General features: G+C 49.8%; 4 protein-coding genes across 4 annotated transcripts; 2 read left to right on the forward strand and 2 right to left on the reverse strand.

The window, feature by feature from the left end:
• Positions 1-2,200: 2,200 nt before the first annotated feature.
• Positions 2,201-2,856, forward strand: COCSADRAFT_306298 (uncharacterized protein). Its single transcript, XM_007700437.1, has one exon. It carries the CDS (start codon positions 2,246-2,248, stop codon positions 2,753-2,755), a length of 510 nt encoding a protein of 169 aa, XP_007698627.1. The 5' UTR covers positions 2,201-2,245; the 3' UTR covers positions 2,756-2,856.
• A 2,428-nt stretch (positions 2,857-5,284) lies between these two features.
• On the reverse strand, positions 5,285-8,046 carry COCSADRAFT_306311 (uncharacterized protein). The gene is made up of 4 exons (XM_007700438.1): positions 7,881-8,046; positions 7,599-7,828; positions 6,400-7,548; positions 5,285-6,349 (listed from the first exon to the last, which is right to left on the reverse strand). Exons 1-4 carry the CDS (start codon positions 7,898-7,900, stop codon positions 5,544-5,546), a joined length of 2,205 nt encoding a protein of 734 aa, XP_007698628.1. The 5' UTR covers positions 7,901-8,046; the 3' UTR covers positions 5,285-5,543.
• Positions 8,047-8,357: 311 nt separating this feature from the next.
• Positions 8,358-10,710, reverse strand: COCSADRAFT_35534 (uncharacterized protein). The gene is made up of 5 exons (XM_007700145.1): positions 10,637-10,710; positions 9,856-10,584; positions 9,200-9,805; positions 9,075-9,147; positions 8,358-9,019 (listed from the first exon to the last, which is right to left on the reverse strand). Coding segments are annotated over exons 1-5 (1,686 nt in total). The 5' UTR covers positions 10,639-10,710; the 3' UTR covers positions 8,358-8,743.
• A 3,911-nt stretch (positions 10,711-14,621) lies between these two features.
• Positions 14,622-17,375, forward strand: COCSADRAFT_180251 (uncharacterized protein). Its single transcript, XM_007700439.1, has 3 exons — positions 14,622-14,862; positions 14,928-15,406; positions 15,515-17,375. The coding sequence occupies exons 1-3, from the start codon at positions 14,636-14,638 to the stop codon at positions 17,254-17,256; spliced, it is 2,448 nt and encodes an 815-aa protein (XP_007698629.1). The 5' UTR covers positions 14,622-14,635; the 3' UTR covers positions 17,257-17,375.
• The last annotated feature ends 179 nt before the right edge of the window (positions 17,376-17,554 follow it).

Genomic DNA, 17,554 nt, shown 5'->3' on the forward strand with positions numbered 1-17,554 from the left:
GTCGAGGTGGAGTCGAGTTGCACTACTAGGCAGCCAACATTGGCCGAGAGTGCAGGCCTGATGTCTTGAGCAGTGTCAACCGTGTGTAGATCATTGTGTTAAGGCTGCACGAGGCGACGAACGGCTGAGGAGTCTAAGGAATTGGGCGGTTCTTGGCGGAGTTGGCTCGCGCCTTAGGTGTGATGAGCGAGTAATGCACATGGAATTTTCTCGTAACGAGGAGAATGCGGTGTTTGAGTCGCCAACAAGTCGGCAAAGCAAGCGTATGTAGGCGAGTTGAACGCGTGACTGTTCTGTATGCAGAGTGGACAGGTGATTTTTGTGGTTATATTGTGCAACATGCTGATGCCACATGTACGATTCGAATGGCGGTCCTTGAGCCCGTGACAGACAAGATGCAATGTCGCCAAGTGGTGCTCCATGTCATCGGCAGATATCAGAGAGTGAGAAATAGAGATAGGAGTACTACGACTGCGGTTTGGCGCGCAAACCAGGCCGGGCGATGTCTCCTCTCACCCCCCAGCAGCCGGATCGATCTATCCACGTCACCGGGATCCGGGCGGCTGTGAGCAATTTGGACGCACTTAGGCCCGATGCAGACAGGGAGCGCCGATCTTGGACGAACCTCGTGATGGGCCAGAGAACACGACACGCATGTCTGTAGCCGCAGTTTGGTGGTGTCTGGCGTCGGCGACAGCGGCGTCTTCAGAGGGACGAATGGAAAGCAGGCGACGCGTAAACGGGCAAGAGAAATATTACTTTAGAGTTCAGCCAGGTGGACGGTGGGTGCGGCTGGCGCGCGGGGCTAATTTCCACACACCCGTGCTTGGTGGTGGGGGTGCGGCAAGCATCGCCAGAAGCCCGACAACCCTGCCTGACGACATGTCCAGACATGCAGTTGAAGAAACACATGTGCAGATGGAACGGCGGTGAAGCCGTAACGTGCGTAAGATGATATCAGACGGGAGCAGGCTGGCCTCATGGTTACGCTCCAAGTCGGGGAATACGGCTTGGGTGGCCCTGCCACATCATTCCACGTCGGCACTTGAGATGACAATGATGGTGATGGTAGTGGTATAGTATAGCAGCAGGATCATGTGTGTAGGTAGAATATGTATGCACATACGCATGTATTTTAGTATGTATATGTAAAAGCATGCGCTACTTACGTGGTAGGTACATAGACATGTACACTACACACGTGCACTTGTACACTACGACAGCTGAGACGTCGGCACCTGAGTCGTGGCGGCTATATCGGCTGCCGATCGGCGCCAAAGCGTGGTGCAAGCGTCCTCTTCTTACATACGAGCTCTGGCCGTGAGTACTAGTAGGCACCCCTAGAAGGCGCTCGAAGCTGTCATGTAAGTAGTAGCCCGAGGCCAGCCACGAGGCATCTGCACACTGCTGTGCGTCAAGCTATCTCGTTGCATTTGCCGCACACGGTCTAGTGGTTTGCGCAAACACAGGCCTAGTGAATGGAGCTCGACCCTGCGGGCTGGGCCAGGGAACCTCTAGAGGGACGGCCCTCTGTTGCATGGCATAGAGTTCAGCTAGAAGGATGGAGACAGCCAGCTCAAGCAGCGCGACCGGGTGGGCAGATGCGCGACCGTTTCACGTAAGCGACCTAGTTGGTGCCGAAGAAGACCCTTTTGCTCTTACGAATTAACATGTGGCCGAGAGGATGATATCAGCATCCCAGGGCACACACGTTGGGCCAGGGCGCGGGCCAGGAACAGGGGCTGTAAAGGTTTACCCAATTCATGGTTAAATGGCGGAGCCGCTCGCTGCCGCAATGTTCCAGCTGGAATGGGCAAGCCGAGATGCCCCCCCCCGTGGTCTAGTTGTCTCATCGTCTTATCGTCTCACCCGCTCGCTAGCGCCATGCATGACAGCCTGCAGTAGTGTACGCTAGACGCCGTTAAGCCGCACTAGGTCAGGGTGGGCAATCTTCGAGAAGTGCTGTCAGCCAACCATAGCTCGCCTAATACGCACTGCAAGGTTACGCCATCGTGCATAACCAGTCCTGCAGGCCTTGCTGTTGCCTGCCTGCCTGCACTTGCGCTCCCTCGCTCGCTTGCATATGCACATGTGAGTAGTTACTCACTCGACATGCCAGCCCAGCTCATACCTTGCCATGCACATACCATGCACATGCCTCGCACCACCCACCACCTGCGCCTAAGTACACCAGCCGCCAGAAGACCCTCAAGCAGCCACCAACCGGTCAGAATACATACTACATATGTATCCATCCGCTTCTAGTCCCTCCTCACCCCCCCCAGCACACAGTTGCTGTGTAACCACACAGTCTCGCACACATCATCATCATCGTCATCCTCGTCAACAACAACAACGCATGCGCATATACTACACATGTAGACACGCACACGCACCGCACCCATGCCCTGCGTGCGGCTCCGCCTTCACCGCACTCCTCCAGGGCCCTCATGTACTCACATACGTAACCTCGCGCGTTCCGTGGTATGATTCTTTCGTCATTGCCGAGTTTCCCAGTCGAGACTATTACTTGCATTGCTCACTCCCAAGCTGTGATTGCGCATCACCGGGAGAGCCAACAACTATGGCACCAACAAAGGACATGTTTTCTCCCCACCCGTATCCCCACCAGCCCGAGCCATGCCCCCCTTCCGGGGCCCCCTTGACAAAATTCTACGACTCGTTACGAGGCACCACACCTCGTTTGTTCCCGTCTCTTAGACCAAACCTTAAACCACGTTGTCGTATTCGCTGATTCTGTAGAGTAATAGACAGCCACCACTTAGTAACAGCCAACAGCCAACACTTACACGTGTAGCAGCCACGCCAATCTCCTCGCGCTCTCCTGTCCTTGAACACGGCATCTTCGTACGGAAATTGAATCATCTCCCCTAACCCTAAACGCGCTTCACACACACCCACGTGCGCACGACTCACCTTGTTCCCATCGCCCGCCAATGACGAAATTATCGTTGCCATTCGCGCCGAAGCAACGCCTCTCCTTTCCACCAACCACACACTTACCCGCGCGCATGCACTGCCACACCACGCCCCCTTCTCTCTCTGTCTCTTACACTTTGCACCGTCATATCCACCGCCACCGAAGCGCATGAACAAGCTCAAGGGTCTCTCGAACCAAACCCCCCCTCCTTGAAAAAAAAACCATGCCTGCCCTCACCCCCATGCCATAGCCGCAGGAGAAAAGACAAGCCACATGATCGGTGTCATCTTTCCCCTTCTCCTGCGTCATGCATGTATTACCTATACAGCAGTAGTGAAAATGTTAAAAAGAAAAAAACCATCTCCCAGCTAACCGCTCTACTCTCTGGCCACCGACCTACTATACTAGTGCTCATTGCAACAATATATGCAGGGCAAATGCACAGCAGAAAATTGCGCAAAGGGTAAAAAAAACTCTCAAAAAGTAAAGAAGAAAAAGTTAGAGGCGCGTGTTTTCCGTGTGTGTCGCCAAGCTCCCCCATGTAAAGTTGGGCCCTTACCTCACCTTACTGTGGCCCTCGCTCGTGCTCATCTCGGCCGTGAACCGGATCCGCACTGGCGGCGAATTAAACAAGAGGCCATTCCCAAAGGCGGGGGACCCGTATTTTGCGAGACGAGACGAGGCGAGACGAGCTTGCTGCGAGAGCGAAAAAAAAAGTGTCGAGTGATCCTGACCAGACGTCGATGCGCAAGTGCGGCGGCGGGCTATGCAGTTGCGGCCTGCGTGCGTGCGTGTGTGCGTGCGTGTGCGCGTTGCGGACGTGCGTGTAAGTGTGGTGTAAAGTACAAGTTACGGTAGACGAAGTAGGAAAAAAACTACTATGTTGGCCATGTGTGCAGCAAGTCTTGCAGTCTGCATTTCTTTGTTGGCACGTTTGTCGTTACTACATACGTAAGTAGTTATCCGTTGTTGTTCTGTCGAAACCCTTATTTTGTGGTTCTCCTCCTCGGAGTCCGTGTGTCTTGTTTTTCTCTAGTCTTATGTCTTGGTTCCCTGCAGTAAGCGTTTGTGCCAGTTGGTGTAGTGTGTGCACTGACCACACTACATCTGTCTTTTTTTCTCATTTCTGCTGTCTCTCTCACTGTAGCTTGCCGATGACAGGGCATCTTACACACGCTAAGCCTGTTTGTCCGCGAGAAACCCTCTTTCTTTTCTTGTCAGTTTTGCCTCTTTTTGGATTTTCCATCCTGTGACTCTTGGCAGCCAAACAACCCTCTTTTTTGACCTTTTTTTTCCTTTCGTATATTCGGTTATCCTAATTCGTACTTTTACCTCCATTTTTACCCTTTTCTCACAAGTCATAGAAGCGAGAGAATAAAAAAGAAATGGGCGTCTTTCTCGGGTATCTAACATGTATCCGGGGTTTTTTGCTTTTCTTGTGGCTTAACCCCCTTCCCTCATGGACCCTAACAGGACCAAGCAAAAAACAAAGTTCGTTCGCGTCGTTCTGTCTCTTTCTTTCTCTGCCTCGGTCTTCTTTTGTCCATAGTAGTATGTGTGCCTTTTTTGCCCGACAGGAAAAAAAATCGGAAATTCCGAGGTGGTAGAGGAAAAAAGTGGGGCATGCGGCTTGCTTTGAGTTCACCAAGTTCCACGCCGGGCTTCGTCTCAACGCGGCACGGCTGCAAGCAGCCTTGGTTAGAGTTTCCTGTATCTCGTCAAACGCGATGCGAGTGAAAAATATCATCAAAATTTTAAATTAAACCCAGGTTTCGTGTGGTGGTTATCGCGGTCGTTGCGAGCTGCCCTGTGTAGTCATCTCGTTTCTGGTTGGAAGGGGGGGGGGTGCGCGTGGGAGGGAGGGGTATGCGTGAGTGTGCAAGAGAAACATAGACAGATAGACGTGTCACGCGCATGCAGGGGTTCCAAAAGACGAATTACTTGCCAACGCTCGTGGTCGTGGGGGTTCAATGGGTATCATGTGTGCATTTCCGATTCTAAAATTCTATCGCCTGTGGGCTGATATGTGCCAAAACACCCCGTGCAAAGTGGGTCCAGATGCAACATCTGTCTATATTCCCTAGCCGTTATATCTCTCCCTCATCTTTGTACCTTTCTCTCTCGCTCTCCACGCCATCTGAGATAGCCCGGGTAGCCGCCCACAGCGCCCGGATCCCTTATGGATCCGCGGCGTAGCATTGCAGCACCCACCACCCCTTGGTTATCGGCCATTCATTTCAGGGCGTCCCTGCTTCTGCTGCTCTCTGTCCAATGAATTCCATGGTACATCATTCAGTAGTGTACGTAATCACAACTTGCTGCCTTTGTTCTGTATCGTTCCGATAGCTCCCGCTGCTTTGACGATGTGGGCGTGTCTGGGCGCGCTAACGGCTTCTCAACCGCATCCTTAGCCGGGTCCTCACCCGGGACGACTCAAAACCAGCCTAAACTCTTAGTAGGGCTTTCTGTCCAAGCCAAAGCTGACACAGGCACAACGGCCTTGGTATCAAAGATTGCCTCCCTGTTGGGAGGGAAGGTGGGATGGGAGGGGTGTGCGGTCCGAGGTGAATGGGGCTGAGCACCTCCGTGGTGGACATAAGCTTCATGGTACCAGACCCTCCGGTTCTTCTCCTTGCCATTGTTCGAATAATTGCCGCACACGATACTCCGTAGCCCAGCCGATGTCAGACTCGATGTCCCTCAGAAGGTCTAAGACAACTTGGCGTTCTCGCGGGTCGCTCAGGCACTGACCAGCTGTGAACAAGGGTTGCACGGAATGAATCCGAACGGCCTCATCTGACCGAGCCAGCGAGATTCCAACGATCTCACGGCTATGCTTCTGACATGTCGCAAGCACAGATTGATACGAGTTCATGCGCGCAACCAACGTGCTACGGCCTTGGGTCGACTCGTGCGGCTTATTCATGAAAAGAAGGATCTGCGACATGTGGTATGTTTGCATAGTCGCAGCGCACATGGGGATCGAGTACCACACTTCGCTGAACATGGCTGCGTTCTCGTTTGTCGGGGATTGACCGGGCGTGTGTGAAGGTGTAACCCTGGCCGATGGCTGGAATGTGGGAGGGAGACCGTCGTACCAGACCTGGAGCTGCTTTCGTAGACTGAACCAGTATTCGAGCAGTGTGCGCTGCGGAATACCGCCCCAGCTAACTCCAGATGGGCTGGCAATCTCGTCACCAGCAGCCATGAAGTTGACTAGTTTAGCCATGAGCCAAACAAGAGCGTTGGATACAAGATCTTCTCTCATGGTAGCATCGCCTTCCTCAGTGTAGCTGCTTGCCGCCATGTTGCTCGACATGATGAAGCCTTGCTCATCAATCATGAGACCCGCGTCCCTCCAGATAGCCAAGTCTTCAGTATCAAGCCTTGTGTGTGTTTTATTAATGACTTTTGATAATGTTAGCAAGATCCTTCAAGTGTTTCATGTGTAGACTTACAAGCTGCAAGCATATCCTGCCTAGCAATGTTCCAAAACGTCGCCCTACGAGCCTTGGAAATCATGTTGAAACTTGACAACGGGGATATCGATGTGGGCGTTGGTAGTTGTAGTGGCATACCGTGCTCCTGGGAAAGGACGAGAAGAGACTTGGCACCGTTTAGGTGCTTGGCCCATTCCGAAACGGATGTGTCGAGGAACTCGTAGGCGCACAGAATGGCGGAGGCTGCAAGAAGATCGTCTGTGTTGGATGCAAACGATGTGTTGCTCGAAGTCCGTCGTCGTTTGGGGACTGGTCCGTCAGAAGCCGAGGAAGGGTACCTTTGCTCGCACTCTGATTCGTCAGGAGAAGAAACGACATCCATCTTTAGAGCGTGCAGTAGCAATGATACTGCTGTGTCGTAATATACTGCAGCCTTGTGTTTCCAGTCTACTATTTGCGCATCTGGATACTGGGCCATGCGAGCTTGATATGTGGCGCTACCTCCCATGACGGAGTTGCGTCCCTGAACACGTGCAAGTGCCTTGGCAGCACACGCAACAGCCGCAAACTTGAGTAGTGGATTCTCACGCGCTTTGACAGGAACATACGAGGCAAAGTATGTTCCGATGTCGAAGAAATCCATCCAGTATCCGGGACCTTCTGAGAAGTGCCGTAGGAGAAAGGCAATCTCTTGGTCGTCTTGAGGTGACATGCCGCCATCCGAACGAGGTACTGACCGTCTGGAGCTGGATATGGAAACAGACCGATGCATTCGATCGGAAGAGTCATATGGTGAGCTGAGACGAGGATCAATAGGTGGCGACGCAGCAGCAGAAACGGCGTAGTCCATGACCGGGTGTATGTGTCGATTGCATAATGACATGGGCGGTGACATAGGCGTTCCTACTGTAGAGGTGGGAGGTGACTGCATCAGAGGCGGTAGGGCCTCAAGTTCGGGAGTGTAGCAGAACGGTATGCTGGTAGGCGCTAGTTCGGGTCCCAAGCTGGATGGTGTGCTGGTAACTGATTGGAAAGTGCTGTGTGTACGCCATGAACCTAATGAGCGAGCCTCGAATGGTCCTGGTGATTCCATGGAAGCTGTCGACATGTTGTCAAAGTCCGGTGTGCCAGGATCAAGATATGGATTGGTGGTGTTGATGAATGTGACTGGCGTCGAGTTAGCGAGCAAGCTGAGGAGTATGCATCGGTATACTAACCATGCTTGGGAATGTCTATCCAGATGGCATCGTCATCAAATGTGTTCTTGTATGCATAGAAGCCTTTGAGGGAGTTCTCATCGCCCGAGTCATCCCCATTCATGGAGGCATTGTGTTGGTGGCGGAAGACGATGCCTGAGCTTGGTATGCATTCTCTGGAAGCTTTTGTGCATTGCCCACACACGGGCTTCTTCTCGTCGCACTTCAGCTTCCGCTGACGGCAAGTTAGGCTGTAGCAAGGTCAGGAGGCGACAACATAGTTAGTAGTCCAACGCCACTTACCATCCGGTTCGTGAACGCATCTCAAAGGGATTAAAGTGTGTGGGTCCAAGTCTGGAGAGCTCTAAAGTACACAGCCTCTTGGCGAGGAATGTGGGTATGAGGGAGCATCCACATGGATCGAAGAGAGCTGCCCTATATCTATATCAGCATGATGGAGGGAGATAGAGCGTTTGAAACTCGATGGTTAGATGCGGGGTCTAGCATGGGTGTTCACGCCAGTTGCGGATCCACCGTCACCATGAACAAGGTCGGGAAAATCTACCAAGGGGTTGCCTCTGGCCTAGTGCATCATCTGAATCGCTTTCGCATAGCTCAATCTGGCTGGTGTAAGAGAGCCCAGGCTTCAGCGTACAGGGACTGTGATGGGCCTGCACGCACACGCCAGGTCGCGTCAAGCGCCGCAGTCAGCCGAGTCATGGCCGAAGTGCAGTGCGCACATCACTGTTAGACGCTTGAGACGTGCACTGGTGGAGGCCTAGCCGGAATGGTGGGCGCTAACTTGCCACTTTAGTTAAACTTTTCGTATGCTGCACATTCGGCTAAGGATGCTGGTCGGCCCGTCTTCTGGGACTACCAGCGCATTAGATGCATCCTACCCTGTTCGGAACTTCTCTTCCTGCTATCCTGCCAAGCGTACATACGGCCTATTAGAGCGGGCGGACTTACTTCCATGCCCTCACCAAAGCCCTCGAGATCCGTTGTGAGCGTTAAGAGCGGCAACCCGACCGTCTTCTTTTATCATTGGAATGCTGCATCTTCGATGAACGTGCAAGCGTCAAAAGATAGTGGCCCCCCCTTCACCGCCCTCCCCCTCCCCCGTCGCCCGTCCACCCGTGCCCGCGTGTGGTGGCTGGGATCTTGAACTATTGCGACACCTTCTGCTTCTTCTTCGGTCGTTCTGGCACCGCTTCCGCGGCGTCACCCTCGCTCTCCGCATCATCCATCTCTGCATCACTGTCGGAGCCGCTGCTCTGATGGTCTGAGTCAAACTCCTCGCCAACCTCTGATTCCGAGTCCGCTTGGAAGTCCTCATCAACACTTTCGTCATCCTCGTCGGCACTACCGCGGTTTGCTGGTGCTCCATCGTCACTCGATGCAAGATCTTCGTCTTGAAGTGCTGCTGCAAGAATAGCTCCCGACTTCGCATTGCCTCATTAGCACAGACCACGAGACCTGGGGAGTTTTTCTACTTACGTCATCTGCCATTTCGTTCTTCGTCTTGATGCCTTTGGCACGGAAGAAATTCTCCAACGGTTGTTGCTCCTCACTATTGCGTGTTAGTCCCACTGAATCACGGCATGTACAAAATGATTACGTACCGATTAATGTTGGAGAACTGATGTTCTGCCATGCCATTCTTCATCGTGAAGGTGATATCGAACGTACGGCTTGCGGCCATAGCCCCTCCAACACGCGACATCGTCACTGATTGGATGTTGTCCATGCTGATATAGGTGGCTGGCTTGGGAATGAACATGAATGCTTTATCGAGGCAGAAAAGGTGACCTTCGTTAGCCTTGATGGAGCACTTTACACCAGACTGCTCGTGGTGACTGATGAAGTCCCGAGATGGCCTGGTGATGCGTTTTCCGCTGAGACCACGGAAGATATCAGCTACAACCGTAGCAATAGGCGCTTCATAGTGTGACTGAAGTTTGTCCTTGTACTTGTCTTCAAGTAAGTCTCCCTTCATGTTCAGATCTAGATTGACTTCCTCGTCGCGCTTGAACTGCATCACAAGGAACGGGTATCGCGTCTGACCCTGTCTCAAGGGCGGGTCCAGACCTATTGTGATCAAAGTGTGCATGTCGTCAGGCTTTGGCAAAACCATAAACTTCTTGACCGAGTCAAACTGGATCTTGTAGTCGTATGTTTTACCACGCAACCGGAACGAGCTCTCGTACATGTCAATATCGAAACGACCCCTGCCTCAGTGTTAGTGCCCAAGATGTAACTGTAGATAAAGACACCATACCTAGGAGTGAGATGTAGGATATCTAAGAATGTGGCAAATGTATCACCCGCAACTTCGCCAATCTCAGCCTTCTCCATCAATGTCTCGTAGAATAGATTAGCCGCATTCGTCTCTTCACCATCCTCTGCACCAGAAGCGTCCTCTCCATCCTCGGTCTTCTCCTTCTTGGATGCCAAACCGGGTATGTAGAAGCGCATCTCAACAAGCTGGTCCCGGGCGCCAGCAGATTTCTTGCCTCTAAACCTGGCTCCTCCAAGTTGGCCATTCGCGCCCGAATCACTGTCCGCTGGAAGCGAGAAATCGACTGCGACTTCGTTCTTGCCTGCCAGGTTGGTGTTGGAGACTTCGGTGTACGGTACCTCGAACGCGGGACGATTGGCGACGTTGAAGGTGAGCTCAGCCTTGCCAAAGTCGGCTTTTCCCCAATTCCAACCACGCAGAGCGTGCTCTCGGTTGTCCAAACTTATGCCATACCAAGTTTTGAAGACTTTTGCGACACGGTCGAAATCCTCCTGCTTGAATCCATCAAGCTGTATTATGCCATCGTTACGTGAGAGGATCTTGACTTCGTACCCGCGCGCTGCTCGGCTCCACTGCGCTTGGATAATCTGTGACTGGTCGCAAGTGTAGGTTTCGCCGTTCGCTGGCTTCCAGCCAAATCCTGAGTCGGAGAATCGAGTCGCACCAGGCTTTCGTGAGAGGTTGAGATAAATGTCGTTGAATGCCTCCCTGTGCGGCGTTAGCTTTCTCATCATATATATCGCACATAAAGTGTCCTTACATATTAGCGATCGCACTGAGAATTCCAATAGTTGTAAGGGTAAAAGGTGGCGGGAATTGGTCGCTGGGAAGGCAGCAGCAGCGTTGTTGTTACTAGAAAGTTGTTGCTCTCACTGGCAAACGCGTTCTGTGATTATGTAATAACATTAGTCGCCTGTCTCACGTGATAACGCGCCTTCTCCTCTCGCGCCCCCTCACCACCATATTACTTACCTCAAACGTCCTAACTATCTTGCATTTTACTTTATACTTTACTCTAATTCAAATTGTGGTCATAGGTCATCAGGGAAGCTTCCATGGAGAAGTTTTCAACGATTAATGAATAGTTATGGTGCCAACCTATGCCATGAAAACGCGGGTGCACACAGCACTTGAAGGTTGCATTCTGGTATTGACATAGCAACGTGAGAGAGAATCTTCAAGGCTTACTATCTTACTGTTAAGTGCATTGATGCATAGCTTTCTGGAGGCTACAATGTACTGGCTCTCAACTCCAAGCAACTACATTCTCAACTCTCCAGACTTGCATGTTGATCTGTTCATCATGATACGATCAGACTGGTTGTTAGAAAGTCTCACCTTTGATTCCTCTCGGTTTGCTTTTGCTAATAGCAATCCCATTGATCAAGATAAATGTGCTGATTCTAATCATCGGTACACTTGAAGATTCGGCAGTCAGCATTACTTCTTATCGTCTGAGAGCTCAATACAAATATTCCACATTTAAACTTTTTCGACATCTACAACTGGCCTTGGATGCACGAGCCACAAAAAAGTGCCTTGGCAGGTATGGAATACTCACTGTCTGACTCAGGATTGCGTGTGTCATTCGCTTACCCCAACCACCAAAGCCCACGATGTCTACCAACCTTGGTTTCCGCCACACCATGGTTTGATAAGTGAGCCGACGCGGTTCAGACCATTCTATCCCTGTCGCTGTACAATCGAGTCATATATAGATTTCAGGGCACTGTGATTACATTGGCATCTTTGAAGCAGAAAAGGGTAAGCAAATCCTTTACTATATGGCTGCATGGGACGTGCCTTGGAAAACATGGCTACACCCTGATTAGATTGAGTAATACTATCTGTTGGCTCTCATATAAAGTAAGCTATGTGCCGTGTTTTGAGTAGTTCCAAGTCGTTTGGTGTATTAATGGTGGGTCTTTTATTCAAAACAGGTTTACCGGTATACTTCACAACGGCCCCGGTCACATCTCGGACCGTTTTATCCGATGACATGACGTCGCATGGGTTGATATTTTAGCGCTTCCAGTACAATGGTCACCGCAAGTAATCGCTCATGGACGCTGGTTGCATTTCTTGATGGTATCGTTCACCCCAGATTACCGGCAACTTGGATGTCTGAAGTAAAGCCGGAGTTCCGTCATGACGCAACATTTCTCCGGGTACGTATTCGCTTCTGCTAGACTGCAACCATGTTCCCATATGTGCCCATTATTGTCACAACCTGGAACGCCTGCCCCTAGCTACCGACTATGCCTACTGTCTGCCCACTCTTAGTGCTTTGAAGTAGGACATGTGTTGTCACTAAGGTCTTTGTGGCAGTAGACGATCGACAGGGATACCATTTGGCTGAGCTATGTGTATATGTGCAACCATATACAATTCCCTATTTCTGCTTAGTCATATACACATCTCTACGACGTTTTCCTTATATCTTTCAGTCGAATCTTTGTAACGAAGTAGAATAACATAGGACTGATCTTCTACAAGAAAGCAGCAGCAATGCCTGTATTTCTCTTTTCCGCAGTATTTCCTCATTCTAACTGGGTCTTTAAATAACATCAATGCAAGTAGTACATTGAGACACATACACTACTCAGTAGTTGCTTCAAGGCTGAGGAATTCTGCGCCTATGCTGACGCATTTCTGACAAGACTCCAGATATTGCGTACACGTTTGGTTCGAGGCGGGGTCAAACACAGATACCAAGCTTCGGGAGCGGTTGTAAGCGATTCATGATATCTATTGACTTAGCGTAGCTGACTGGATGTTGAAACAAGATCTTTCGAGAGCCACTATTGACTAGTGCAGATCTTTGTCTTGTGCCATCATGTTTTCGTCGAGTCAAGATTTCTGGTATAGTAGTTTAAATTGCCTTTTAGGTGAAGTTTGATTAGCGGATTTTCGACTAGTAGAGCGAGGTGACATGAAAATTACACCAGGAGATCTTACACATACACCTAGCGTCCCATGATCTACATAACTGGCCACGCTAGTGCGTTGTTTAGACAATATCTTAGCTGTGTATGTTATATCTTTCTGTATGAAGGTTGAAGTATCGCGAATCAACTCCTTAATGAAGCTCTCGCCCGAATTGGTCGAACTATTGGTAGGCCCTAGATTTCTAACCGCTTATGACATCTTATCTCTCGACTTAATACATATCTACTTTTGGCATTTCCCCTTACAATTAATATGCATCACTCTCTTATTATAAAAGGAGCAATGCCAGCGCAGCTTTGATCACTCAAACACAGATTATTAGTATTTAGCAAGAATGAGACCGAAACATTTTACGTAATGAAAGGTGCCAGTGTGTGTGATAGCTTGCCTGAATACTCGGAGACATACTACCAGGTTCAACATATCTAGATTAGTTCCGGATAGTAGCGTTAAACAAATTACTTCTGCTTCACTTCCGAAGAGATTTAGCCATCACACTACATTCTCGTCAGAAACAGCATCATTACCGACACCTTTCGCTGTCGGGTTTGAATACTAAAACAGCTAAGAACTACAGGGTATGCACTAAGTCTCCGCAACTCAGCAGGGCGAATAGTGAAAAAACGAGAAGTTATGTTTTTCCATATTGATCTTATGTGGATTGATAGTCTTTCGGTTCAGCTCTATTATACAGTAGGCCTTGGATGTTGGATAGCGTCACTGGCGGTAATCTGGTTGGTGTCACATGCATCCGACAAGCGCTTGGGGGAGAGGGGTTAGGCCGCACTCATACTTACGCCCGTAACTATACAAGGCACTCACGCATATGCAACCGATCTATATGAGGTATGTGGCGCACAATTGAGGCTGAGTCTGGATAAAACAATTCGTCTCGGGGCTTTTGACCGGTCGTGCTGGTGTATGTATGTATCAGATTAGTCTACGTTGTAATGACGTCGCATCGAGCACTAACACCGATCTATACTTTTCTCTTTTTGGCTAGTTATAATATCCCATACATAATTTTGTAGGTTTACACAAAATTGCGCAATGGATTATCCAAGTTTCTTATGCGTTGACTCATGGCACTGACTCTTGTGTTCAGAATACTGTCATAGCTCTAAGTTTATTAACTGAGTGTCCTGCATCTGATTTGTATGATCAGCAATATTAACAACGCAAACTAACCAAGCAGTAGCCCCTTAACCAAAATCCATACTTATGAGTGTTTCTATCAAAGTATTCCTTGCCCAACGCGTGCTGGGAAAGCAGAGATACGGTCGCTGCAAGTAGCGGAAGTTGTGGCTCCCAAATCGGATCTTATATATGACACAAGGACCACGAGATGAGGCTACGCTACGAAGTCTCTTTCTTTTTTTCTTGCATTTTTTTTAGAGGGATGGGGTTGGTGTTCGATTTGCTAGCGGATTCGATCTTGGTCCTAGTCCTGACGCTTCAAATTTCAGCACAACCGTCGAGTATCTGCTCTTCTTTCTGTGCTGTCGGTTAACTGTATGTGCCCTTATATTTTCACACCCTTTGGTGCCTGCCTTATCGAGATATCTTTTATATTTAATATCTGTCTCAAAAATTTCCTCAAATGCCTGCCACACCTCCTGATTTGGATAAGTATCTTAGGCTTGTGGCTGTGAGCTTTCTGCGCCACTTGGTGGCTCTTTCTTCAGCCGCAGCAGCTGGGCAATCAGGCACCAACACCCCCCCGCATTCAGCTGCCTATCAGGTCCATACAAACAATCTACGCACTCAGCTGACTTCAGTATCACAACATCAACATACATGTTATCCTTGAATGAAAATGGCCTCCCCATCTACCGCCAAACCCGATAATCAACTAGAACCAATCGATGACGAACTTACCGAGCCTAAGCCTGTGCTCATGTGCCAACATGAGGTTACTTTCGGAATGGAAAGCTGGATTTTCCGTAACGGTCTCCTCTGCAAAAAGACTAGTGACGGCACCCGCTGGCTCCGCTTCAAGAGAGATAAGCCGGACAGGCCAGGGACATATACCAGGAAGTACGCACATCATCGTCTTGCCTTTATTGTGGAAATTGTGGTAATATACTAATCATGTATTCTAGCCAAAGAACCCATAGTCCCAAGGGGAGCCTAATCATTCACTCTGACGGTCAAGACCCTGTCCCAGGCACATGCAAAGCGATGATCCATCCCCCCATAACCTCTGAATTAGAGTATCGTGGCGAAAATGGAAGAGAATACTGGGTTGTCACGAGTCTAGAAAAACTAATTTCCGGATCCACGGATTGTGCTTTCTGTTCCATTCTCCTCCAGGGAATTAACGAGTTTGCAGACGACTGGAAACCCAAATGGGATGAATTGCGGTGGATTGAGAGTCAATTCGTGCAACACAAGCGTTTAGTCGACGAAATACCAGAACAATTTCCAGAACAGCCGGTAGATGCAGAAGTAATGATTGTGCATATTACGTTTGGGAAAGGAAAGAGTAAGCTAGAAGTTAGTTTGCAGGTGCCTCCCATCTCACATGCGGGCTTGGGGAGAAAAGAGAACGTTTTTCAGCTTGATTTCTATTCTGACCCTGGTATGTTCTCTCTTGCTGCGGTATACATTGTCTTGATAAAATTCTATCCGAATTCTACCTTCAGGCCTGTATTTGCTTTATAGCTCAAATTCGACTAACCGTGCATAGAAAATCCTAGCCCCTGGAAAGCTTTCCCTCCATCCCCTCATATTTCCTCCTTTGTCCTTTCATCTCCGACCCTCGATCTATTCAGAGATTGGATCAATGAATGCCTCCAAAATCACAAAATTTGCAATACAATTCCCAATGCACGTCCTCCCAGCCGCCTACTCCGGATAAATCTCGCCCCTGCGCCCGAATACAGTATCCCTACTCTTCAACTTTTTTACACTTCCGCTACTGAACAATACACTTATGTTGCAGTCAGTCACTGCTGGTCACACACACGGCCGCTCAAAACCACGGCCGCTAATTTGGCGGCTCACCTCGCCTCTGTTCCTTGGGACTCTCTCTCACCTGTCTTCCGCGACAGTGTGTTGCTCTGCATCTGCCTAGGCTATGACTGCATATGGATAGACTCCCTATGTATCTTGCAAGGGGATGCGGTCGACTTTGTAGCCGAGGCGCCACATATGGGTCACATCTATGCACAAGCAGCACTCGTCATCGCCGCACATGGCCCTGAACTATTCTTCAACCGTTATGGAACAAAGCAGATTCTATCACCATCCTTACAGCCAACCATTGATCCCGGTACCCCTGTGTTTGTGCGGATGAACCCGCAACACGAAAACCTTTTCAACCCGGCTCATGATACCAAGTCCTACTGGGGACGCGCGTGGTGTTTCCAGGAACGGCTGTTCGCGCAGCGGATCCTACATTTTGGGGGAGATTACGAAGAGTCGTATTTTGAATGTGGCGAAATGATAGATTGTGAATGTCAGAGGGTCTTGCTACAGGAGAGAATTGGAGGCCTTCAGAGCACGTGGTCTCATTTAAAGACGCTGTTACCCAGGGCGTTGAGGGCGTTTGACGACGCTGTTGCTTCCTCGTCTCCTTCCACTTCATCTCAGTCTGCATCAACAACTGAAACTGCTTCTGAATCTAAACCTGGCAATGTTGGGGCAGTGCCATCTATGGCGGGAAGAGAATACTTCGAGAAAACCCGGAACAACCTCTGGGAAGCAAATGCCGCCCTCATTGAAGATTATACTGCCAAAGGCCTCACATACCCTACAGATATTCTACCGGCATCCTCTAGTCTTGCAAAATCCATAAGCCCTAGATTGGGGACATACTACGCAGGACTCTGGTCACACAACTTTCTTCTTGGACTTCAATGGGAGGCGTATGATACACGCAAGAGCTCACGTCACGCCACGGGAACCTATCTGGCGCCCTCATGGTCATGGGCAAGTCGCAGTAGTGGCGTCGTGTGGTACTATTACCCAGGAGCAATCCCAACGTCACAGACACACGAACTCGCAGAGGTGCTGGATGTTCAGTGTGAACTGGCCACGGACGACCCATTTGGGCCAGTAAAAGCGGGCAAGATGAGGATTAGAGGAAGGACAACAGTTATGTGGCTAGATGATGAAAAAGAAGAGATACCACGTTATGGGCCAGATGGCAGGGTCCGGCTTCATAAACCGGGGGCGGAGTGCTTTGTGGTGCTGGATGCACAAGACGACTACGAAGAGTTAAGACTTAATGAGGAGGTGAAGTGTTTGGAGATTATGAGGGACAGGAAAAGGACCCACGACGTGGTGTATGCGTCGGGACTTGTATTGAAGAGGGTGAAGTTGGAAGGGAGAGAGAATATATGGAGAAGGATCGGGTTTACAACCATGACGACGGAGTGTTTTGAGGGACCGGAGACTGACGAGGCAGAAGAGCTAGTGATTGTATAGAACCATGGCTGGACTAAGGTTTCTTCGAAAACTTGACCTAGTACATGGTGCCCAGATAAGAACCGAAGCCATCGATACGATCTGCAAAGCCAAGGTGCTCATGTATAACTACCGAAGCCCATTTCATTCACGAAAAACCTTCCTGTGTAAGGTAAATAGCGCGAAGATAATTTCCGAAATACGGCGTATCGAAATAAGCAAAAACCCAAATCATGGAAAACAGAATCTTTAGGCGAGCAAGCTGTGAACCACTGTTTGCTCAAAAAGAACAAATTCTGTTTCAGAACAACTTTTGCTT

Source organism: Bipolaris sorokiniana, assembly GCF_000338995.1.
Source record: "Bipolaris sorokiniana ND90Pr unplaced genomic scaffold COCSAscaffold_5, whole genome shotgun sequence".
Lineage (NCBI taxonomy): Eukaryota > Fungi > Ascomycota > Dothideomycetes > Pleosporales > Pleosporaceae > Bipolaris > Bipolaris sorokiniana.